The sequence below is a fragment of the Cylas formicarius genome, unplaced genomic scaffold, assembly GCF_029955315.1.
Source record: "Cylas formicarius isolate icCylForm1 unplaced genomic scaffold, icCylForm1.1 PGA_scaffold_8__14_contigs__length_24414737, whole genome shotgun sequence".
Taxonomy (NCBI): Eukaryota; Metazoa; Arthropoda; class Insecta; order Coleoptera; family Brentidae; genus Cylas; species Cylas formicarius.
In genome coordinates this window covers 14,369,132-14,396,275 of record NW_026844361.1, presented here as the reverse complement: position 1 = coordinate 14,396,275, position 27,144 = coordinate 14,369,132, and the positions used below count along the sequence as shown (strand labels likewise).

At 33.7% G+C, this 27,144-nt stretch overlaps 1 protein-coding gene across 1 annotated transcript in view; it reads right to left on the bottom strand.

Annotated features, from left to right (window-relative positions):
* The window catches only part of LOC132706356 (uncharacterized), a 59,890-nt gene that overhangs the window by 13,420 nt on the left and 19,326 nt on the right, over positions 1 to 27,144 (bottom strand). Inside the window, exons 9-12 of the mRNA XM_060677640.1 lie at positions 26,672 to 26,943; positions 24,461 to 24,610; positions 24,247 to 24,400; positions 18,857 to 18,955 (exon numbers count right to left, since the gene is read on the bottom strand). Of these exons, the coding sequence (XP_060533623.1) occupies positions 18,857 to 18,955; positions 24,247 to 24,400; positions 24,461 to 24,610; positions 26,672 to 26,943 (675 nt within the window). The remainder of the gene's footprint in view (positions 1 to 18,856; positions 18,956 to 24,246; positions 24,401 to 24,460; positions 24,611 to 26,671; positions 26,944 to 27,144) is intronic.

Here is a 27,144-nt window from a genome sequence, read left to right as displayed (position 1 = left end):
GTCCTCATATCATAACGTCGTAGGTTAGTAACTTGCAATAAAAAAAACATTTTGGGTATGTAAAGTAGATTTAAAAATCTAAAAAAATTATGGTATATTTTAAGCACTTCAAAAAACTGATTCCTGTTGGAATTTTTCATTAAACTTAACTTTCCAATAAAGTAGACCATTGGTAATTAACAACTTTTTCCGGAAATTTTTTCGCTTAGTGGAGCCGTTCTTGTATGTCCATAAAATAAGACAGTGTAATAAAAGTTTAAATAAATTTTAATACTTTGCTTATAATTATTTTTTGAAGTTAATGTAATGCTGTAATTTTTTTTCATGTGTCATTAATTTACAGTTTTTATGTTAACAAAAGACATTTATTTACTAAAAAAAATGTTTTTTTTTACAACTTCATGAAGAACTGTCATTTATGATTAATTTTATTCTTAATAACAATTTTTAATAGTTAAATCATATTTGAGAGTTCTCTACAAATTAACAATTTTTTTTCTTTCACAATTTCATTGTTTATTATATTAAGATTGTTTTATAAACAAAGTTTTCTTTATTTTTTTTAAGTTTTGAAAATTACAAATTACAAATAGGACCTGTTCATCAAAGTTATTTCTAATTTTGCTAAAGTTGCAGCAACATTTGCTGAATTAAAAACTAATATAACTTTTAAACTGTTAGAGATACGTCAACAAATATTCAGGTCATTTTTGTTCTATTATTTTATGGGTTCTGCATGTGTTTATAAAAATTGAAGAATTTTTTTTTGGATATTTTTCAAACTTTCTCACATTATAACTATAATCAAAATTCGGTTATTGCACTTCAAGGCAATTTTGTTAATCTATAAATTATCACTGGTTGGCAATGAAATCCTCCTTTAAAAAATTTTATGATAAATATAATGATTCAAACGTTTTGAATCTATCCCCGTTGGCCGATTTTTTCTACCACGTCTAGATTTTTCGATATGATTTTTTTTTATATTTCAAAATTTTGTTTTTTTTTTTTCAATTTTTTTATTCGTCAACGTTACAAAAAGTAAATATAGATACAAAATGAGTTTCAGAGAGTTCTAAGAGAAAGGAGGGAAGTGCCGAAGGTGATTTTTATGCTAGTAAATACGCGCATGCGCAGTATTCATTGTGACACTACAACAGTTCAGTGAAAACTTGTCGTTTAATTGTTTACCTTTTATATCAAATACTTTGGTAAATTTTGCATAAATTTCATGTTCTCTACATTGGATTTAAGTATTTGATGTGTGGTTTGAGTATTTTTTTAAGTAGAGTCAATAAATATAAAATAGAAGTTTGACAGTTCTTTTAAAATTAATTTTATGTGATTTTAGGTTATAATTCAAATTCTATCACTCCATAATGAAATAACTGACGATATTTATTAGTTTTGTTAATATAATTTAGGATTTTTTACTGTAAAACTCAAGCCGCCACATTTTTTTATTTCCTAATAATAATTTATACTTTAATAATATAGTTTTTTGATGAAATATATATTAAATTAAAAACCTACGTGTGGTACTTATTTGTTTATCAGATTCCGTGTTTAGAGCATAAAATAAGATGAATTCATGCATGAAAGCAAGGAGAGAAAAAATTTTTTTTTGCAGACCAGTGTTATGTTACAGTTACAGTTATTTATTTATTAATTATTCAACTGTCAAATATACAAAAATTATAAATTATTATTAAAAAAAAACTTTTGAAATCATAAATGAAGTTTGCAGAATTTTATGTTTTAAATATTAAAATAGTCCATTTGCTTATAAAAAAAAATTATTAACATAAAAACGGTCAGTTAATGAGAAATAAAAAACATTTTTTTTTCGTTAGCTAATAAACTAAAATAATTGTAAACAAAATATTAAATTTATTTAAACTTTTATCACACTGTCTTATTTGATTGGTATACAATAAAGGCTCCAAGAAGCAAAAACATTTTGCAGCAATTGTTTATATATTTTTTTTTAATTTGCTATGATATAGGACGTCAATGAAAAAGTTGTTAATTACTAACCGTCTTTATTAATTTTAAGGAAGTTTTTCTGAATTGTTCAGGTTATGCAACATTAATTTCAAATTATTAATAATTTTATATAAATATTTTTTTCAAAGTTAAAAAAAATCAGATTACGAACAATTAGCAAAAAATTAAACATTAGTCTTTACTATCATTAATTGTTTATAACTTTTGAAAGTTTCAATATACCAATCCATTTTTTCCGCACAATGATTTAGATATAATTTCGAATCCAGTGAGCTATAACACATAATTTAGATCAATTATCGTCATTTAAAACTCATTACCTAGACTATTATCCGAGCGTAACATAAAACTAAACTGAACAAGTGTAGTTTATAGATGTTGTAAATAAATCGTTGGCTTTTAGAGACCATTCGCGTAGAGCGCAATTATATTCCCCAAAATCCCTTAACGCCAATCCGTGAGGTGTCTCCGACAACAATGAAGTAATTTAATTAATTGATATCGAAAATCCATTACCATAAAACATTTTCATCGGCGTTAAATTTATTACGAATTCGATTAATAGCTTATACGTCATTTCAATTTGGCGCCTTTTTACCGTACAATAGCTGTTTGTTTGTTATACAGGGTATCGCGGAAGTATCTCATATCACCTACTTTTCGCTAGAGATTTTTAAAAAAATTTCTTTAACGTTTCATTACACTCAACCCCAATGACTTCTGAGATGTTTATTCATAAATTTCACAATTAAAAAAAATATATATTCCAGACAAGCATTTTTCAGGATTAGGGAATTTAGTAAAGGGGAATGCTGCTTCGAAATTAAACAGAATGTCGTTTGGATCTAATGTAATGGTTTTAATTGTTCAATGAAATGAAAGCGATTAGGTACGAAACTGTCAATTTTCACTGAAAAGGGTTTTACTATAGAAGCTAGATATTTGCTAGAGAATCAATGAGGCTGACAATATTTCGAAGGGGTAATCCTGGTTTGTCAATCTTAGTCAGTGCGTAGAGCCAAAAAATTTTAGTAACGGACTTTTTCGCAGATTCTGATAGAAAAGGATAAGGTAGTTTGTGGTTTCAAATCGAATTTCATCAGCTGATTTTTCCGTCTCAGAAAATTGGTGCGATGATACATTTATCAGTGTAGAAGATTTTCAGCTTTGCTATGAATCGTGTTTGAAAGAGTATGGAACTCAGATGTGGGCAAGATGGAAGCAGTAGAGACCCTCGAAAGACAACGAGACCTTCAAAACCAGATTTACTACTTGTCTAAAAATCAAAAACAAAATTCCGTTTGAGATACCTGGATTTTACAGCATTAAGATATACGAGGTGTGTTTAAAAAGTAAGGTGAATTTTGTATTTGGGCGGACTACTTACGTATATCCGATATTCTATTTTTTTTTGTTATATTGGTACACATGTCACACACACTTGAAATGTTAACAAAGGCATATGGTGAGTCCACTTCGATGGCGAACCTCGCTTCGACGCCTATGCACTTTGAACTAATGAAAGCGTTGAAGAAGTGAAACAAATGGCCGAATCACTATTAGAGAAGTGGCTGAGGACCTCGGCATATCTATTGGCTCGTGCCATGTAATTTTTTTCGAAGTTTTGGGCATGAAACGTGTAGTAGGAAAATATGTTCCGAAGCTGGTCAACAGAAGGACTGTCCAAGGAGTATCGCTCAAGAGCTGTTAAACGACGTCAATGATCATCCTGATATGCTCAAAAAGGTAATAACTGGTTATGATGTCGAAACCAAAGTCCAGTAGTCCCAATGGGAGAATCCAAAGCCGATTATTGTGGCGTACTAGATCAAAAGTTCTTACCACAAGGTCGTAGCGTCAATAACAAGTATTACCTTGAAGTTATGAGCCGGTTTTGCGAGAAACAATACTAAAAAAATGTGCAGAATTTGTGGATTTTGCATCACCATAATGCACCTGCTCACTCATCGGTGCTTGTGTCTGACTTTTTGACCAAAAATAATACCACGATCATGCCTCAGCCACCATATTAACCGGATATGGCCCCCTGCGATTTTTTCCTGTTCCCAAAACTCAAGAAACCCATGAAAGGAAGAACGTTTGGAACGACCGCTTAGGTGAAGGAAACATCGCTGGAAGAACTCAAAGCCATATCAGAAAGTGCTTCGAGCATTTAAAAAAACGTTGGCACAAGTGTCTGATATCTGGAGGGGATTACTTTTAAGGAAGCAACATTAATTTTGGTAAATAAATAAATATTTTTTGATAAAACTTCAAAGTCGCCTTACTTTTTGAACACACCTCGTATTTGTTTTAAAATAGTTCGCGTTTCGTTAGTTTTCAAACTGGTTTCTATTTAGTATTTAATCGACGTTCGTTGTATTTTGTATTTAGTATAGATTGGAATTTGTGTTTTTCAAAATGGTTGGCCTTGGAACGAAAAACTGAAGCTATTGTGATTTACGGTGAATCCAATCGCAATTTACATGAACCATGAAAACAACATTATATGTTCAAGAATTATTCGGGTTCCAGACCATGTCCGGCAGGTAAACAGAATCAATGTAAGATATGTACATGTTTTCCAAGACTATCACACACAATATCCGCAAAAAATAAATGTTCGGGCTCGTCCACGTGAAGAGATTTAGATTATAATTACACGTTACCTATAACGCACCCAGTAATTGATGTCGAATTCTTCGACCTACGCAGTGTAAATTAGAATTTTTTTCACTTGATATGCTTTAAGAGTTAGACTCTCTTCACTATCCATCTATCTCTCTCTCTCTCTCGCTTCTACTATCTATATATCTCTCTCGCACTGTCTCACTCTTTGTCTAGCTTTCTTCCTGGTGCACTTTCAGGCAAAATTGATTTTGATATGTAAATAAATAAAACTTAAAAGTCACCTTACTTTTTGAACACACATCGTACATCGAATAGACACGACGAAACCGCTCATCAAATTTTATTCGATAAAACTAAAATTCCTGCATGTAACCAACCCGGCAATCTTAACCGCAACTCACCAATATGGGAATTCTTTAACTCCGCCTTCCGCAAACAATATATAAGTACATTGTAGAATACGAGCTATTTTCAGTAAAGCTCTGAAGAAGCCAACAGGATGATTGGCGAAACGTTAGCAACTTCTAGTCAACGACGCAGGAGGAATCCAGAAGTTTTTTTAAATGTAGTATTTTTATTTTTATTTATTTTTAGGATTAACTTATTTGTTTTCCATTCGGGCTAATAAATATATTGTTTGTATTTTTCTATTATAAAATGAGATGTGTTTGTAATGAGTAAGACGTGATCTTACTCATACTTTATAGATACTTTAAGAATATATCAAAGACTTAAAATTGTTTGTTTATTTTCATATTGTTAACTAACTTTTAAGTTAACAAATGAAAATTTAACTGATTTCTTGGTAAAAAAATCATGTTTTTTTATCGGTCATATGCTTTGTCTATTTAAATGTAAAATTCCGGAAGAAAATTTCACTGCTCGTCATTAGTTTAAACAAGATGAATTTATTTATGACAGCGCGTAGGGTGCCGCTCCGCGCTGTCAGTGATAATTTAAAATAATAATGCAAAATATTGGTATTGGTATTGGTATTAAAGGGGGGCGCCCTCGCGGGTGTCCAAGCACTTAGGCCACCAGATGGGTCCGTTGTGCCCCCAGCCCGCTCTAGAGGGCGTCCTGAAGGCCGCCCCTCCTATAAAAGGTCAGCAACTCCTTTAGCCCAAGACTTCTAATCTTGCCCATGTCAAGGCAGGTGAGCAAATGATACGGAGTCCCCTCCCCTTCCATGTACCACCTACACTCCGGGTCGTCTCCAATGCCTAGCAAGCAAAGATGCCTCCTAAGCCTGCAATGTCCTGTGTAGGCCCCTGTTAGTGATCTACACTCCCTTCTGGTCAGTCTAAGCAGCTCCCTGGTCCGAGGGAGGGCGGGCCCATCCATCATAAGCCCCGCCTGCCTGATTCCCGGAGCAACTCTCTAGCCCCCAAAATATTATTATAAAATTAATTTTTATTAATAAAATTTAATGTTTGTAAACAATATTAACAATCATAATATACTGAACAGAACAAACGAGCTTAAATAATTAAATTGTAAATTTATCGTCATTTATTTTTTTTTAACTTATTTTTTTTAATAAATAGATCTTTATCCTCTGAAACAAGCCTAACAATGAAATTGGCGAGTATTTTTTATTGTAGTTAAGCGTTCGAATCGTGGTTGGTATTTTTTTTAAAGAACTTTGGGCCCACCTAAAAAAGGAAAGTGGGGTTGTTATGTGGTTGTTTTAATCACGTTGGAGACTAGTACGATAAGCTTGTCTTTTTGCACTCCCTGCTAAACCATCACACGCTCCTTTGCCATGAGATGTAGGGAAAAAACTCCAATCATCATCAACACCAAAATCGTTTTTATGATTAACTAAATTGGCAAAATTATATTTAAATACTAATTAAAACTAATTATTTAATCACATAACTTCATAATTCACTCACAGAAAATATTATTATTACAATTAAAAATTATAATATTAAAATATAAACTAAAAAAACACAACTCAACAACACTTCAGCTTTTATTTTTAATAATTATTTCATGCTTTGCGTATAAACTTATGTCACTAATAGACAGGAATGACTTCTAAAATGATTTTGTTATTTACTAGGATACGCGAAAAACAAATGAAAATCGTCACGGAGCGGTTTTTCTTTTGTTCACTAAAGATGGAGTGTTGACTAATAAATTTAAAAATAATAATTTACTAAATTACCTAGAAAAAATAAATATACACCATAACAGTTTTAAAAATTTAAAGCATTTTCTAAATTTACGCTGTTTGACAAAAATAATAATAAAAAAATTGATAGTATTCTTTATAACAATGTTAAAAAAAAATTTTATTAATAGTAATTATAATAAAATAACATAAATAATAATAAAATTTGTTTTATAATAATATTTTGTATTATTATTTTAAATTATCACTAATAAAACCTTCAATGTAGTTCGAGACGCTAGGCAGCGTGGCGCTTCCACAGCGCTCGGCGCGCTGTCATAAATAAATTCTTTTGTTTAAACTAATGACGAGCAGTGAAATTTTCTTCCGGAATCTTAAACTTAAATTCATAAAGCATGTGAGCGATGAAAAAAACATGATTTTTTTTACCAAGAAATCAGTTAAATTTTCGTTTGTTAACTTAAAAGTTAGTTAATAATACGAAAATACTAATAATTTTAAGTCGTTCATATATTCTTTGACCATTTGACATGGATGCTGAAAATTTCATACATTTATCTCTTAAGTTTGATTTTTAATCCATTTTTTAATTAAAAATGGTTAAAATGTTCATCATAAAAAAAAAGTTGTTGCAATCAAAATTTTAAAAAATCGTTTGGGGGATCAATTTTCCATCATCAGTACTTATAAAAAATATATGTAAATTAAATTTTTATGATCAAGTGGTAAATTAGGGGTCCACTTGACGTGATCTTACTCTAATGTCATTTTTGAAAAGCTAATGTAATATTCTTTTTCTACTCCCGTTTGTAAAATGCTTAATTACACACCGATCTAGCATGCGGGAAGCGTCACTTTACCACGCCAATTTCGTTTCCCATGGATCCGAGCCACTTCGGACATTTCCGGGATTTTACAGCACGGGTTTGGGAGCAATCGGATATTTTCGGAAATTTTACCGCACGGCTTGTATTTTGACGTTTGCCAATTCTGACGGTCAAGTCAGTGAATGTATTCGTGTTGTTTTTCAAAAATGTAATGTTATGCAGTATATAAGACAATTTAAATACTACATACTGTAAGCTGCTACAATTAAAATCTAATGGACTAGTCGGTAAGTAGAGTGACATTTATAATTTAAATTTCCAACAGAAATTTTACACACCGTTCGCATGAACTTTAGTGGTTTTTATTGTTTTCATATAAACATCTTGCCAAGACCAATTGTACCATTTTCAAATATCCATGTCTCAGTACAAACAAAACAAAACTGAAGGTTAGGAACTGCTTTTTCTTGCTTATACTAAGAGACTTAATCCTCTTGAAAGATGGATGATTTTTCTTCCAATTACAGTCTTTTTCTTTAAATTAACTACTTAATGATCCATTTTAAACGTTAAAAAATAAACAATTATATGACACATCCACTAGTACATATCTCTCTGTCTAACCTACACAGTTAAAAACAGACAACAAAAAATCGCCACAAAATGGCAACTAGTAAATATTTTGTTTGAATGGTAATAAATTTAGTAATGCGATAATTTGTTATTATTTTTAATTTTTTAAATTTTGATTCTTTTCGTGATGGTCGTAGAAAAAGTGTAGTATGCAACACGTTGGGTGAACTCTTGAATTCCATTTACCGCACATGTTGCATAATATCCTACTATTTTCTCTGACGAATGAATAAATCTCAAATCAGAAAACAATTTCCAAAAATACTTACCACTATGGAACTAAAGTGTATAAAGTTGGGCACTGCGAATCGGAAACGTTCCGCGTCCAAGATCGTAGCCGCGTGCATCAGAGCGGAAAATATCAGCGTGAACAAAACCGTAAGCAGCAAAACCCCGAAAGTTGCGTTGAAGGAGTCGGCAGAGTCGCATATGCGTTCGTAAACGAGACTTAGAGATTTGAGGTCGTATTTCGAGCGCACTTTCCTCAAACGCCCGTTGAGTATTCGCACTCTATACGTGAACCCGTCGATGGCCAAAATGACGACGAACAATGTAACCTCGACGCGAAACTCCGACATGTCGACCAAGTATGGCCGCCGGTAGATGCTGATGAGTATCAGATGATACGCGTGTCCCGACAACATAACCATAAATTTTACAAGGTACCGTAACATTTTCCAGGGTTTTCTTTTCCTGCAAGGTAGAAACTTTCTCAGGCTAAAGTGGGCGTGGCCAGTGTAGATCGAGAAGGTGACGGTAACGGCTACGTTACAGGCGCACACGCAGAAAAAGTACAAGCAGGATACTTTGACGGTAAGATGCGAACTTATGATTAACTCTATTTCGCACACAACATCGTAGATACTGTATACGATTGCGGATATTACGAAAGCGGCGTACGTCGCGCAGAAATATATCACCTTCGGTTTCAGCTTCAATGGAGGAAGCAAGCCTAGCGCCAAGCTGATCAGGATGAGCAGGGACACGCGGCAACGTGACATTTCCTTGAGGCGGACTGAAATTTACTAAATATAATTACACTTCGCGCCTCACACAACGCACGCTGGTTGTCAGCAACGAAAAGATGTAAAGCTTTTAGTACATTTCCGTAGAATAGAAGCTTTAATTGTTTCATTTAATAGCTGTTAAGTTTTGTAAAACATTTTGGTAATGTTGGCAACAATCTATTAATAATTGGCGTATACAGGGTGATATTTTGGCTAATTAAGTCGCCACTGCACTGGTTAAATGGAAGACTTTTTTTTTGGTGAAATAGTGCCCTCCGGAATAGAAAACAATTAGAAGAAGATAAATAATAAACGATTCTTATTTTTATGCTCTATTATTATTTCTATTAATGATTTATTTATATTGTCTTTTAATAAATTAATAACAACCTTTAGATCTATTCCTCATATTAGCGCGGACTCTTTTAAGTACACCTCTCATATACGATCCTTCAGCTCACACAGTGTTAACTGAAGTGCGATAAATCAGACTTTTAAGATGCCTCCATAACAAAAAGTTCAAAGTATTTAATTCTGAGGCCATCTTAAGTAGGCTGGCGTGCTATCAAGAATGAACTCTCCTTCTGAGGATTTTTAATTGTTTATTTGTATTTGTTTTTATTTAAGTATTAAGTATTAGGTATTACGTATTAAGTCTTACGTATTAGGTATTAAGTATTCAGTATCAAGTGTCAAGTATCGTGTGTCAAGTATCAAGTATCAGTATCACTGGATAAGACTTTTCTTTTTGAAATAGTGTTCTCCGGAATAGAAAAAATTTAGAAGAAGATAAAAAACAAAGCATTCTTTTTTTTTTAATCCTTTATTATTATTAATGATTTATAACAAAATTGTCTGTTAATAAATTAATAACAACCTTTTTGAAACTAAATAAGTTGTTTAAAGTGTCCTCCACTTTAAAGGGTACATGCTTCAACTCTATTCCTCATATTGCCGCGGACTCTTTTAAGTACACCTCTCATACGATCCTTCAGCTCTTACACAGTGTCAACTGAAGATAAACCAAACTTTTAAGATGCCTCCATAAGAAAAAGTTCAAAGTATTTAATTCTGTGGGTCTACTAAAGTGGGCAGGCGTGCTGTCAACCATGATCCATTCAATATTGGGAAATCCTCTTCTAAAAACCGGCGATAATTATGGCCATTTAGCTTTTTGGCAGAAAAAAGGGTACAATATAATAATTTCGAACAATTCGAGCCCAAACATTTCCCAAAAACTATTCTTGATGTTTAACTTCTACAACTGAATGGGGGTTTTTATGGGCCCAAATATTTCATTTGCATTTCTGGAAAAGTTCTTTGTTACTTTAAATGACATTTTGTGTTTTTGATTGTCCCATATAAAATTGTCTTGTGACGCCACTGATCCAAATATTGCAACGAAAATCTAACCACACACTTAGGAGATGATACACTACTCAATCAATTTGACAGATGCGCCTCAGCTTATACTCTCAAATAGGTGGTACCGTTTTGGCGAATTCAATTAACAAAATCTCAAGATTTTCAAATGGAACATCCTGTATTTTTATTCAGATATCAATTCTACGATAAAAATAAGTTTGTACTTTATCTTATATTTTTCTTAGTTTTTGAAATATTCGAGGTTTTAGATAACACCCGTATAAATTCTTGTTGGATTTGAAGCTGCCAACATTAGGTCACCTGTTTGCAATATTAAGTATTTTTTAAATAGCAAATACATGATCCTACTTCTTTTAAAAGATATAATACTCCAGATATATGAATAAGACCTATTCATAAATATGGGAATATCACACTGAGATGGATATCTAATTCTGATGCAAAAAATTTCCAACCTCTATGTTTCGCGATTATTTTCGTATGAAATAATACAGGAAATAGGTTATCACAACTACTAGTGACTCCGCGTGGTAAAGTGACGCTTCCCGCACGCTAGATCGGTGGGTAATTAGGTATTTTACAGACGGGAGTAGAAAATAGTATATTATGCAACAAATGCGGTAAACGGCATTTGACTCACGAGTTTATTTGACACGAGCGGAGCGAGTGTTTAATAAACGAGTGACTTAAAAAGTTTACCGAACGTGTTGCATACTATACTTTTTCTACTACCGTTAGTTTTGGTTAGTTGTACCCTAATTTGACGGACATGAAAGCATCCGATTGCTCCCAAAAGCGTGGGGTAAAATTCCGGAAATGTCCAAAGTGGCTGAGTTCCGTGGGAAACGAAACTGACGTGGTACTTTACCGGAAGCTTACCGGAAGCATCACTTGATGCTTCCGGCAAGCTAGATCGGTGTGTAATTAGGCATTTGTGCTTTTATTTTTTCTAAAGCCATGTTGGCTATCTATAAAAATATTATATTTATCTACAAAAAACATTAATCTCTCTAAGAAAGCATACTCAAGCACTTAAGAAAAACTATTTGAAATTGTTATTGGACGGTAACTAGCGGCTAGCCTTCTTAAAAACTGGACCACGACACTTAGCGTTGAAAGATAGATTAATTTTTCCAAACCATGTCATCAATGTATCGAGTACCCTACGGCACTCATATTTACAACTGACTTACCCCTGAAGACACTGTGCACAGAATATCGGCGACCCTAACGAGACTGTCGCCGCCGTCAAACTGTTGGGAAGACGAGATCGTGCACTGAAACAGGTTCGCTTGGATCAAGGTAAGGATCATCAATAGCAACAGCATCCCGAAACTCGACTGTATCTTTTGAGCCAAATCGCATACGGACGTATGCACCAATTTCAAATGTCTCAACGACTGGGAGGAGTGCGACCGAAATAATTTTCCGTTGAACGATTTGACCACTTCCGTGACCTCGTCGAAAAAGCAAATTATGACGAACAGGACCAGACCGAAGCGGTTACTCAGTAGGTACCACAGAATCCGGGTGAACCAAACGTGATACCCGCCATGTGCTCGTTTAAAAAGCACCGCGAAAGTTTTAAAAAGCGGTCCGAACATCATACCGAAGAACACTAGGAGTCGTCGCAATTTATAGCCGCTTCGTTTCGTCTCGGAGAGTTTTTTTAAGTCCTTTAGTACGCGGCCGAGGGTCCTGTTTTTCGTGAATGATAGAACCGTAATGAGTACGTTGCTGACGTTCATCGTGTGCAGGTAAAGCGCGTAAATTATATTTCCAGCGGTGGTCTTGGAAAATGTGTAATCGCTGTTAATCACGAACCATACGTATGTCAGCAGGATTAAGAAATGTCCGACGGACCAGATGTCGCACATCATCTTTAACTTTCGAGGCCTCGCGGAGGGCGCACTTACGCACAAAGCGAAACTGCTCGAGAACAAGAAGAGCGTGAACTTCGCGGACATTTTGCCTTGTCGTAAATGAATTTACGACAATTTATTGCGCCGCCGAGCAATTAGTTTTATGTGTTTGTTCGTCATTCGGAAAATCAAATCTATTAACATTAAGAATTCAGATATTTTACGCCCGACAATGGTAACAACTCGTCCTTCTACTAAGAAAATTAGTTTTCACAAATGGTATAGTGCTTTCGCAGATAGACATGTATCGGAAGCTGCGCAGTGGAAGATAACAGAGGTCATACTGTTGTCAAAAGACCTATCAGCCTGTTGCCTGTGCTTTCTAAAGTATTTGACAAACTCATTTTTAGGCAGATCTATGACTGTTTCACTCATAACAACCTTTTAGCTAAATTAATTAATTAATATATTGAAATGCGTGGTGTCTTTCACATCCCGTCGAATGTCAAAGTTACGACACACTTTGGTAAATACAACCATTCGAGCAAATAATAGCGTTTCCAGTGATATTTTTTCAAATACCTCGCACACCCTGTATGATAGACGAAATCTGAAACTATCTTTCGACACAATTTACAAGACTGTTTAGACGAAATTTTCAAATGTTTGATTATTTTTCTTTTACGGTTAATAACTTACCCACGAAAACGGCAATTTTCAGGATCTAATATATTTTCTGCCCATTACCAACACACCCTGTATATAATTGAAAACCTGACAGAAGTGAAGGTTATGGTCCATGAATTTTTCCAATAGAGTAAATGGTTTTTGAGGAAATAATTCTTTTCTGAAACAATGCAGTACGCCGTCATAGTACAGGACGTCATGGCGTCTAGATTGAGTGCGAGATATAGCGATTTTCACTTGATTTTTTAAAAATATCTCAAGCAGCGTACGTGATAGACGAAAAACAAGTACAAAAATTACAGCTCTCGATGTGGCCTGCAATACTGCTTGGACCAAATTTTTTACGAATTTTGATTTAAAGCTAATAATTTACTTTGGAAAAGGTCAATTTCCAGTTTCATTTATATTTTCGTCCATAATTGAAAAAACCTGTATCTGATCGAAAAAAACGCCCAAAATAAGGGTTATAGCATTGAATCTTCCCCGTACGCTGCTAAAAGAATTTTGCCGATCGGCTTAACGGTTTAAGAGAAAATAATTTTCTTCTGAAAACCGTAATAAACAAAAAAAAAATACAAAAATTTTTAGAAAATACTTTGCGGCATTTGATTGCGCCCAAGTACAAAAGGCTAAGGGTGGGTTGGGACTTCTACCTCTCTGAAAAATCTGAAGTCGGTGGCTGCAATTTTGATATGGAAAAGGAGAACGGATAATGGTGAACGGAAAACAGAAAAAAAGTTTTGGTTAGTTCGATTTCATCGATTTTTCGAAAGCAATTTTGTTACTTGTTACGGTGGGCGGGGCAAGTTCGTAGCGCGTAGCGCAAAGCAGCATTTTATTTTAAAAAGAAAGAGCTTCGCGGTTTCTGGTGGTAAAGGGACGCAATGTTTTTCTATCGTGCTCCTGCGGACCACTATGGAACTTTCGCAAGATGGATGTAATTTTATTGTGCATACACCCTGTATGAACTTCAAAGTTTCAGCAAACTTTGTTAAATATTCCAATTTATACAAATAATAGCGTCGTCGAATGATATTTTTTCAAATATCTCGGGCGCCCTGTGTAATTCACGAAACCTGAAACTCTCTCTCGACACAGTTTACGATACCGTTCAAATCAAATTAACGGATTTTTAGCAGTCTTTCATTTATCCCCAATAATTTACCAACAAAAACGGAAATTTTTAGGATGTTCTTGATATCTTTGCCCATAAACGACACACCCTGCATATGATTCAATGTTCGAAATAGAGGTTATAGCCCTGGAACTCCCACGTTTCCTGGTATTTGATTTTTTTCAATGGAGTAAGTGGTTTTCAAGAAAATACTTGTCTTCTGAAACCATACAGTACGTGCTAATAGTAAATGACGTCATCGCGTCTAGATTGGGCGCCAGAATCGGCGATTTTCATATGGATTTTTTCAAAATATCTCGAACAGCGCATGTAATAGAGCAAAACCGTAAATACAAAAATTGTTACTCTTGATACGGCCTATAACACTGAACGGATTTACGGTTAATAATTTATTTCCAAAAAGTACAATTTTCACGGTCTTTTAGATTTTGTCCACAATTGAAAAACCCTGTATATAATCGAAAAAATGACTAAAATAAAAGTCATAGCCCCGGAAGTCCCACATTTTCTGGCTCTAAAATTTTGCCGATCAGTTAAATAGTTTTTGAGAAAATCATGTTTTTCTGGAAGACAAAATAATCAAAAAAAAAATTTCAAAATTATTTAATAAATATTTGGTGATATTTTATTACGCTCAATTTCTACTGTACGGATTTTTACTTCCTTGTCAAATTTGAAGTCGACTACATATTTCAGACAGCTATGGCGTTTTAGAATATAGCACAGAATATTCGGAACATCCTGTACAATATGTGAAAACCTTAAATACAAAAGTTTGCAAGTGCAGTTTTTAAATTTTTAAAAATACTTCCCGGCCCCCCAGTCCCCCCAAAATACTTGCCAACCCCCCCAGCCCCCCCAGTTTCAATAGGCTTCGTTACGGAGCTAAGCTCTATACATCTGTCAAATTTTAAATGGATGGCTTCAAATTTCGGACACTTATCGTGTTTCATAGCAATGTCTCTACAGTCGAAAACATAAAAAAAAAAGATGGACGCCGTGGTTTCAGCGGACCCATTTTTTACTGGTTTGTGTAGCTAGTGCACAGCTTAAAAGGAACAAAATTTGAAGGCCGCGTTGTAAACCGCTCAAAATATATAGCCAATTAATGCCAGGTCTACAGAGAAACGGAGAACGGATAACGGAGAACAAAAAAAGTTTTTTTTTTCGAAGCTGATCATTTCTGTACCAATGTCCCCAAGGACCTACCGTTGCTGAGATATAAGTTTCGTTGCCAAGCGCGTATACAAGCTGAAATCACTATAGAAATGACCAAATCCACAAAAAAGGAGAAAAAGGCGGCCTATCTGAAGTGGCTGAATACAAAACATTACTGGGAAGCAAAGAAAAATGCGAGGAAATTGATACAAAAGGAGGATGAGCTCTGGGATCGTCTCAGGAAATTAACACGTATATTGGAGGAAGGAAAAACATGGAAGCTTGGAAATTTATTAAATGTGTAAGAAGATCACACAAGGAAAATACGCATATGCAACTCATCGAAAGACAACCATTCCTGAATGATTCATTTACGGAATATATTGAAATACGTGGTGAACAAGTTGAAATCACTATAGAAATGACCAAATCCACAATAAAGAGTCTAAAAAATGAAAACGCAGCATGTCCTGAAGGCACTTACCTTAAGCTGCTCAAAAATGGAAGTGAAACATTATATACTGTGCTAACGTATATCTTCAACTTGTGCTTCAACCCAATTTACAAAAAAGTCAATAAGATGCATTGTGAGAATTACACAGGACTGTCAGTGACTAGTAGATGAGTAGGTTATATGGACGACTATTACGAAACTTGATTCAGGCAGAAATTAATGAAAAACAAGAAGAAGAAAAAGAAGAAAGTAGATTTAGTGCTGTAAGGTCTTGTAACGACAACTTATTCTGCCTAAAGCAAATCAATGAGAAGAAAATGATCACAGAGTTACACACATAACATTTGTTCAAAAAGCTTACGATACAATACCGACAACAAGACATTGGAAAATCATAAAGGACACAAACATCATTGTTGAACTACAGGATTTGTATAATAGAACAACATCAAGTAATTCCCAGTAAATAATGCTGTATATCTCCAACACGGTTTGATATCGATGTGCCTCCAGCCGTAAAGCAATGGAAAAGAAAAATACACGGAATGGGGATTGAACTTAATAACTTTTATTTATACACCTTGCACATCCAGTATATTTTTGAAAATTACCAAAATAAAGGTTCGTCATAGCACTGGATTTCGCGAATCTTTTTAGACAAATTATTTTTTTCTTAGGCGATGTTTTATTTTATTTTTTAATGTTCTTTGCTTGCCAAATTTGAAGTGGACAGCTTCAAATTACGATCACTTATCGTGTTTCATACCAACGTCCAAAAAACTCAGAACTCAAACCGTACAAAAGTTATTCAAAAGACGAGATTCAGTTATTCGACAACAAAACGGAAATTTTGAACATTTAAAAAAGGGAAGAATTAAAATTAATTTAAATCTAAACAAATTTAATGGTTGAAACGGTGTGGCGGAGATCCCACCTCGAACACATGCTGCGAAAATAATAATTTTTACAAACGCGTCGATTAAGTATAGTAGCACCACCGATCTACGGAACTTATTAGTGGCCAAATGAAGACAAATACGGACTCGTTACCGATGGAATGAAATGCTGCATGCTAAGGACAAAGATACTAAAAAAAACTGAAAACTGACTTATACCGCAAGGAGTGAGAAAAATATTTTTGTTCATGTAATATTTTGCTATAATATTACACCACTAAAAGTACTAGAGTATCTAGAGTATCTCCACTTAACGACATCTGTACATATACATAATAATATAGTTCTTCTTGCTTCCACTTAGACTGCAACAGGTATAGATCAATACAAGACAGTTGCAATCACGATTGTATTACTTGGGAGTAAGAGAGACAGATTCGGTTGAACTTGGCATTTATTAATTTAATTAGCACGCCTATACTCAAAGATGGGTTCATATGCTTTCTGTGTAACAATGGATCAGGGTGTTCCTTAATGATATGCGAATATTTAAATAGGTGAACCTGCATAATAATCATAATTAATTAAATAAACTATCGTCATAAAACTCTGCCATACAATAAAAATTAACACAAAACTAACCAAAAAAAAAACGGAAAATAAAAAAATATATCATGCCGTATAAAATATAATTTGCCTAGAGTAAATATACTTAAACTATATTTAGTTTGCATTTACGAATCAGAGCTAAAATTTTAACTGCTACTACCAGAAAATGCTCAAGTGGTCGCATAGTCTGTCTCAATCTTCACAGTGCTGACCGAAATTATGTAAGTTACCTGCCGACGGCAAACTTTGTTTATTTAGGTGGTATTTAGAGTACTTAATTTTTATAATGTGCAGTACTGAATGTTACCTCTATCAATTAGTATGTTACTCACTATATTTTTTATGAAATTTATAACATTGGTAATTAAAGTAGGAGTAACATTTTCTACTCTGACCTTTGATTTTACTTGATTCCACAAATGCTCCATGGAGTTAAATACACAATTATTCAGCTAATTTATCGGGTACATACTGTTTTTTAATTGCATATGAATTTCGGACTTCCGAAGTGTGTACTTTTTTTGTTACTGAATTCGAAATAAATATCATTTTCTAACAAATATTCCTGGATTTCAGTTTTTGAACTCGATGAGGTAGATTGCGTTATCTATGATAATAACGATGTTGTTGGGAATATTTTTTAAAAGATTGTTTTGAAACCAATTTTCAAAAAATTCGGCACTTTTATCCTTTTAACAATACAAGCAAATAATATTTATATTGGTTTCATCTTCTTCTAGCTTCTTTTTTAGTTTATCCAAGGTATAGGTCCAAGGTTATTAGGTCGTGATCATTATTGTCTATACGGCGAGTTTCAAAATAACTACATTTATTTTTTATTTATTTAACGAATTAAAGTTTATTAAAATGCATTAAGCCATGAAGTTATCCGCATTTATTTTCGAAAATGTTGAAGCATTCCCGAAAAATGGTGTGTCCTTTTAGAAATAGAGAAAAAAGCTTCTAACGAATAAGACTTGAATCTGTTTCAGCAAAGTAAACACTGTTTTAAAACTGAAACCAGTTATAGGAGAAGCCCTTTTTAGCGGCTCCGAAAATGTTGGAGCATTCCCCACCACTTTCCTTTTAAAGATAGAGCAAAAAGCATCTAACAAAAATAATTTGAATTTATCTAAGCTTTAAGTATTATTAATATAAGAAAATTTTGCAGAAAACGGGTTTTAAAATTTAAGATGCCAAATGCGCCCTCTCTTGGCCATACTACAACCACAATACCGTACCTCGTTGCCCTAACTTGATATATATCTTGATCTCGTGGAAATAGCGCGAATACATTTACCACTTCGGTTCTCCGTATCTTGAGATGTGAGAGCCGAATTTCCCTCGAACACTAGTGGTGGTTTACATTTTTAATAAGTTCGATAGATCGACGGTCATACTATACCGAATATGCGCACACCTACCCAATTGGCATCAAGTCCGGCCAATGTTCTCAGTGGGACTAGGACATTTCGTACGACAGGAATTCCGCGAAACATCTGCTGCGGACGAAGTAATTCGCCCTGCAAGTAAATGAAGCAGCTTGTTTTATAAAATACTCAGTGATCAAGGAAGATAATATCCAACGAGACCTCTGGCGAAAAAAGATTTGCACTGATGTCGATGGATGTCATCTAAGAAACATTAAAAAGCAATTTTTCACAGGCTATTGTAATATTATTTTTACTTCACCTGATGGATTGCTGACTTTTGGCCGCAATTATGAAAGTTGCTGACGGCAAACTCCCAAAACACTATACATCTTTTGTTTATTTATATATTTATAATCTTATTAAATTACAATGACATTAAATATATACAACAAATTCATATCTAGGGATATATACTTCGACCAGTAATACAGTGCTTTTACAACCGACCCCATAATTAACTTTGCCTACTATTTATTACCCCAAAGCCGCAACCCATTATAGAACATCCTGCCGAGCAGACCTTTACCCCTATCCATTCCAGCACCGTCCTAGGAATTTATCTATCTACACTAACAAGCGGGATTTAAATATATTTTCAATCTTTTTCGCTGAGCAATTCTTGAAACATGTACATAATAACATTAGTATAAAGTAACAATTTATTACGTGGTATTTCATTACATTTCTTCATAGTATCATTATTAATATACAAAATATTAAATAAAATAATAATAATAAATTATAAGTCAATTAAAAAATCGTCACTATCGCTACTGTGGTCACATACTTCAATGATCACTAATCGTGCTCAATAAATATTTTCTTCTTTTATTACGCATTTTTCAGAGTTTTGTACTGATATTTTAACTACCTCTTACCGAATTACGTTTATGGTACTATCAGTAAATTTTGGTGCAGTGTTATTATTTGTTCTTATATGCGCTTTCAACTCATCTCAATCGGGTTAAATACACAATAAAACGAGGGTAATCTCAAGATTTTATGTCCGTTTTGTTGTGCTATCGAATCGATTTTGTAGTCTTTATTAAAATGTTTAATTTTCGATAATGCCAGAAGTTTTTTTTCGTGTAGCTCTCTTCAAAATATAAATCATTTGCGTTCAGAAATTCTTTAATTTCTTCTTTATTTGAAGAAGCATTTGGAATTTTTCTAACTTGGGCTGAACGATACACAATAACAGTATTTGGCTATAGTTTTGGCAAACAGTTTATTTTCAAACCAGTCCTTAAATGTTTTCATGGTAAACCACACTTGAATCTTTTGGTAGACAAAAATAAGGCATCTTCCTTTTCAATCATTTGTGGACCCAGCATGAAGAATTATTGTGCGTTTTCCATGTGAAGGCGGCACGTCTAATACACACTTGTTACTGTTACCATAACATCTATTTTTTTACTGTATTTTACCAGGTTTCGTCTAAATACATTATTGGCCTATTTTAATATTTAATTTAATTTAATAAATATTTATCTGTATTCTTGAGACGTACGAAGAACTATGTAGAAGAGTACAGGTACTTACCCCTTTGAACTATCCAGTGAAAACAGCCTCGCAGGGTCAAAGCTCGAGAATCAGGTCATCAGAGTCAAATATCTCCGTAATATATATTTTTGGTCGAATTATACATAATTATACATAATTACATTGTTATTCTAAATGTCTGTGTTATTCTGTTTCACTATCAGAGTCTTCATTGAGATCAATTATAATAGAATTTATGTTATTCTGTATAGAAATGTAAAAGTCCTCAATTTTTATAAGGTGCTGTACTGAATTTTTCCAGCTCTCTATTGGTATGATTTACATTTTTTATTAAATTTGTAACACTTGGACTTAAAGTAGGAGTCACATTTTCGGCTTTGATCTTGGATTTTACTTTGTTACATAAATGCTATGCGGTTAAACACGCAATGATATGGAGGAACACGTAAAACAGGATGTCCAGCTGGTTCAACCAAATTATAGTTTTTTAATTTATTACTTTTTTGTTACTGAACTCAAAATAAATATCATTTTCAAACAAATATTCCTGGATTTCAGTTTTTGAACTTGATGAAGTCGGTGCCTTGCGTAGCGCCTGTGGCAGCTTACGTTATCCATGACAACAACGCTGTTATTGGAAATATTTTTTTGAAAGACTGTTCTGAAACCATTTTTCAAAAAGTTCGGCAATTGCATCCTCATAATAATCCAAGCTGAAATACTTAAAATTCTTTGCAGACAACAGCAAGCAGTGATGCGTTTTCCTTTATATATGCGTATGCTTTGGATACTTTTGGATATTTTTTGAAGGTAATTAAATCTCCCAGTGCGTGTGATAATTTATATTGGTTTTATATTCTTCTAGCTTCTTTTTCAGTTTATTAATTGTCCATAGGGTATTAACGCTATTAACAATATCTCTTATAGACGATATTGCCATTTTTGTACGTAGACAGGTTTCTTTTAAAGCTTGTTTAATAAGAGCTCTACTGATTTAAGTTTCACAAACGTTTTTCACAGCCTGTTTTGGTTAGTGATAAAGACACGGTGTTATCGAAACAATTGTCATGTCATAATATATAATTTCGTGAAAATCTGAAATTTTAGTTCTTATTTATTTTGATAAATCCGAGAATCTGGAACCAAACGTTCTTTTTCTTACAACGGTCAAATTTTTAAACAAACTTCGATGACAGCTCTCTAACAGTCTAACGTCCAACATTTTTCCATTATCAAAAGTCGTCGCGAATATATTTATGGAAAACTTTGAGAAGAAAGCCTTCGACACCTTTTATCTAAAACCAAAATTATGGAAACGCTATGTTGACATTTTTGTTATTTAGCATCATGGCCAAGAATCCTTTTATCCTTTTATCTTTGAATTATAAACTAATAGTATTTTCCAAACTTGGACATTCTTATCAATAGAAAACCAGACCTAACATTGGATCATTCTGTTTACAGAAAACCTACGCATACCTTAACCCATTATCACGTCACCATCTAGGCCCAAAAAACCATCGGTAATAAACTCTCTTCTTTACAGAGCTATAGACCTATCTCAACCCAAAATTAAAACACCTTACATTTGGCGATGTTAAACGTTCCATCAAAAAATACACTTTATCGCAAACTTCCAAAGACGATGAGTCTGAATGCGATCCCACACACAAAGGTTCTTAAGAAACATAATGTCAAAACTACTTGTCCAAAAATCTCTCAACATCTTCGATCCGACAAAGAACATAGCAGAGCCTTGGGACTACGACAAATAAACTCATAAAAATTAGAATTCGAGAATCTATAGAAATGTATAAGCAACCAAACAATCTTAATAGCGACTCAGGTCACCAATATGGGAATCAGTCATCCGAGACAGCAGCAGCAGACAGCAGATTAGAATGGGAGCCAGTTTTAGTTAAGCAAGCAATCCGGAATATTTTTAAATAGTGTATTTTTTCTAAAAAAATAAATAAGAACTAAAAGTTCAGATTTTCACGAAATTTAACTAACCAAAACTACCTGCTACTATATATACCGAAAAATGACAATAAAACCTTAATTAATGTTGTTGTGAGAATTTAAGTTTAAAAGTGGAGAGGTATTTAAATCTAGTTGGACGTTAAAACATTTAAATGTCTCATTTTGCTAATCTCTATGGCTTCCAATAAATTTAATTTTTTACTTTTTGTGGCTGTATGTAAAATATCAAAATTTTTGCGAAAAATGTGTTTTTCTGTGTTTAACGGTGTAGCATGATTAGAATCTAGACTATCGTTTTTAAACGCTCTTTTATGGATCTACCTGTTTGTCCAATATAAATTTTAGAACATGATCCGCATTTCAACATGTAGACACCTGATTTTTGAGATTTTGGACATTTCGTTTTATTGTTTTTTAAACATTTTCCTATTGTGTTGTTAGTTCTGAAAGCTATTTTTAAACCACATTTTGACAAATATTTTAAAACTTTTTCATTGGATTCTCCTATGTATGTAATTGTCTTAAATTGTTCGTGTTCTGTGTTCTGGATAAATAGAGTTTACTGTTGTCTGGAGTTGTTTATAATTTTATCAATAATGGACGGATTGTAGCCGTTGTTCAGTGCAATTTGTTTAATAATATTGAGTTCTTTGTTGAGAGTGGCGTATTAAGAAGTCTGTGTATAAAAGAGTGAAATGCAGCCATTTTGTTTGTATAAGGGTGATTTGAGCTGTTATGTATGACTGTGTCCGTGTGTGAAGGTTTATGATAAATGGAAAAATCTAATTTGTTTTGCGTTTTCGTTAAAGTTAAGTCTAAAAAATTAGAGTTATCCTGGTCAATCTCGATAGTGAATTTTATACGATTATGTAATGAGTTAATGTAATTTAAAAAAGAATTCAATTTTCTTTCCTTTCCAAGAAAGCAAGCAAAGACATCATCCACGTATCTATGCCACCATAGAAAACTTTTACTTAAAGGATGTTCTAGTATGATATTTTCCAAATTATCCATAAAAATCTCGGCTAACAAAAGACTAAGTGGGTTTCCCATAATCAAACCTTCCTTAGGGATGTAAATCTGTCCATTAAATTCAAAATAATTTTGGTCTAAAGATACTATTAAGCAATCTAATAAATCTTGTTTTATCAATAGGTTAACCTGTTTCCGAGTTAGGGTGAAATCTACTAAATCTATCACATCCATAGGTGGAATACGGGAAATAAGTTTTTTACATCAAAAGGCAATAGCGTTGCGTTAGAAGGGATTTTGATATCTTTAATTTTGTTGATTATTTCAAAAGAAATCTTGTCCTAAATTTATATTGGACAAACAGGTAGATCCTTCATTAGCGAACATAAAAGAGCTTTTAGAAACAATAGTCTAGATTCTAATTATGCACAAAACATACAAAACACACAAAAACACAACAAAATGAGACATTCAAATGTATTGCTTAACAATCAATTAGATTTAAATACTTCTCGATTATTAAACTTAAATTCTCACAACAACATTAATTAAGGCTTTATAGTCATTTTTCGGTATATATAGCAGCAGGTAGTTTGTAAATAATACATTTGATAAAGACACGGTGTTGTCGAAACAATTGTCTGAACTTCTAGTCCTTTTTTTTTGAGATACTGTTTTTTTTTTCATTGGAAAATAGTTTGTCAATTATGTCGCTGGTGTTAGTTCATTCATAGATAAACAAACGGAGGTTAATTAACTATATTTAAGCATCGATTATTTCTGCGGATTCTAGGGCACCTAAAGCGTAGAAACTCAAACTGCGTGCCAAATAGTAAATTGGGTTAGCACACTCTCCTACTTTCTATAGAAGCGGCAACGTCGCATCTTAAATCCAAACACTCCGTGGAGTTGCAAAAACTTACGTTGCGTTGTTTGATTCTTTCGCCGAAAAAATTCATCAAATCGGACGTGGGATCTTGCATCAACTTGCTGGGGTCGATCTCCTTTTTGGCCTGTTTCGCCGCCCTGATCACGTTCGCTTCGTTCACGGTGAAATTGTCCACGTACAGTGGACACCTGGTGGGTGGCGCGAAATCCGATAAAGAATGATCGAAAAAAATGACGACCTATACTCACAACTGATGTTGATCGCCGCCCAGACCGTTAAAATGTTTGTAGTCTTTGACCGGCTGACGGCAGATGTAGCACATGCTCGCGCCGCACGAGCACGTCATTTTGTTGCATCCCTCCTCCTTTATGAACTTGTTTTTGCACTTCCAGCACTCCCTGTGACAAAATACGTATTGGAAGTTTTAAAAGTGCGTCCAACAACACACGCCACGCGAAAATAGGAAATAACAATAAAAATTTCAAAAATAATAATTTATTATTTTTTATTTTTTAAAGCGGTACGCCCGCCGCTGGTTTATTTAAAAAACTTGTGGTACACTAAATAATGCCTCTTGATAAATATTACATGTGTGTCAAACTTCATTAAAACATCTAAAGTGGTATTAAAGATACAGTCGAAGTTCTATATAGCGAAATTGAAGGGACTGCGTTTTTTTTTGTATATAAAGCGTTTTCGTTATAACGAGTTATAGACACTTAAAAAATAACAATACCCATATGTGTTCTGTAATATTTAATTATTTTATATACATATTTTAACATCTACTTATAATGGGTCATTTTCTTTTGAATTTTTTTAGTATCCCAATACGCATTTCGTACTTTGGCTTGTATTTTCACTGTTTCTTCGAGAGGGGCATCTTCCCCAGCCGCTTAACTGGATATAGGGCTTGTTGAATGGTTGGTGGTGGTCCCAGATCAACTTCATCTTCTTCTTCCTTTTGGTACTCTTCCTCATCTTTTCTTGCTTGTGGTAATATGGCTTCCTCTGTCAAGTCTGCAAATCTTGCAACTTGTCACTTGAAAACGTAATTGTTGTTTGAAACTGCTTTATCCACTCACTTAGTGGCTGATCATCTTCCAAGTCCTGTTCGCATTCTGTCTCGGTAATAAGTCCTACATGATGATAGGAATGTTGAATTGTTTCTGCTGTCACCTGTTTCCAAATTCCTAATAAACTTGACTGCATTTAGCATATTAATGGAAAATTTGTCTTCAGACTCGATCATTACCATTAAAATGTTTTTCTCTTAAGACTTTTTATTACGCTCTGGTCCATCTGCTGTAATAAATACACTTGTTGTTTAGGCAGAAAAAATGCCATTTCAATATTCCGTAGATTTGGAATATGGGGATGTGAAGGGCAGGTATCTAAGAGAAGTAATATTTTCCTCCTGTTTAGTTCTGCATCTCATTTCCGTATCTCCTCTTCAAAAATTTGCGATGTCGTCCATGCAGACTTGTTTGCCTTGTAAGTGACCGGTAAATGCTTGATGTTCTTAAAACACCGTGGGTTAGTTGATTTTCCAATCACTACTAGCTTTTTTTTTTTCATTCATTGTGTAAAAAATACCAGCAATAAAAATGTGGTCAGCAGGGTATTTTTATGCTAGTCAAATTAGAACTGATTGAAACAATGGTGTGCTTTTATACATACCGATAAAGGCATTAACATAATCGCTTATTACGATAAAAACACTTAGGACGACCAGGTTCTCGGTAATTAGATTATTAGGGTAAGGAATTCTGAGATGGTAAGAGACTCTATTAATTACAAGTATAGATAGTGAGAAATTCGTTATACAGAATGGATTAATACATAGCGTTGTATGGAGACCTAATAGTACAACAAATTTTGTTGTACTATTAGCTAGAGTTGCGCTATAGGGAGTTTTCACTGTATTAAAAAAATGTATTTTATTTTTGAAAACTTTACCACCCTGTACATCAAAAGTTAAGATGTTTAGGACATATGTTCAACTGACATTTTGTTTTAATTAATTATTGCCATTCAATTATAAAACAGCCTGTATAATATGTATAACATGTTGTGTGAAATAAATATAGAATACTAAAGACGATGTTTTAGTAAGACGTTCTTTGATATTTTGATTTTTGAAACAATAGTTATTGACTTTCCTACATCCAATATTAGATGAAATAGTTCAAACTCTGTCAAAAAAATCCCACAACTCATATATATTTGAAATCAGCAGAAAAAAATAAATCGATTGACACGCTCAAACATTTTTTTTTAAGTGTCGACAGGTCAAAATTTGACAGATAAAATTTTTATTTTATATTTTTGATTGCAGAATCGGAAGATTAAGAAAAAATGCTCCAATTTTATTAAGTCCAACTTCATCGTACGATCATTTATTATAATGGGAATGCAAATGCAAATGTACAGGTCAATAATCGATATTTTTTACGCACCTTATCAAAGCCTCGGTCATTTTGTTCTCTATATAAGTTCGAGCGCGGACCGCCTCATCCTTTTCCACCTCCTCGCATCGCAAAGGTATGTGGGACATCTCCTTGCACATCCTGCACGATTCCTTCATACAGTCGGGATTGAAACACCGAAACAGACGGTCGTCAGGCGCCGGTATCGAAGCGAAATCGCAAAAGGGGCACGTTTCCAGGTCTTCCATGCCGACCGCTTGTACCTCGGCCACCGCTTTCTTTTGGGCGATTTTCGAAAATACCTAGAAAAATTGCATCTCGTGTTTTGGGCTAAAACAGGCCAATAATTCCGTTTTATATGGTTTCGAAGATATTTTTAATGTATGTTACACACAATGTATCCAAATAGTGTGTCATTTATTACTTTTTTTAGAAAAAAAGGTAAAATACAAAAGTTGTAGACAAGGTTAGAAGAAAAAATTTAATAATTATTTTCAAAATAT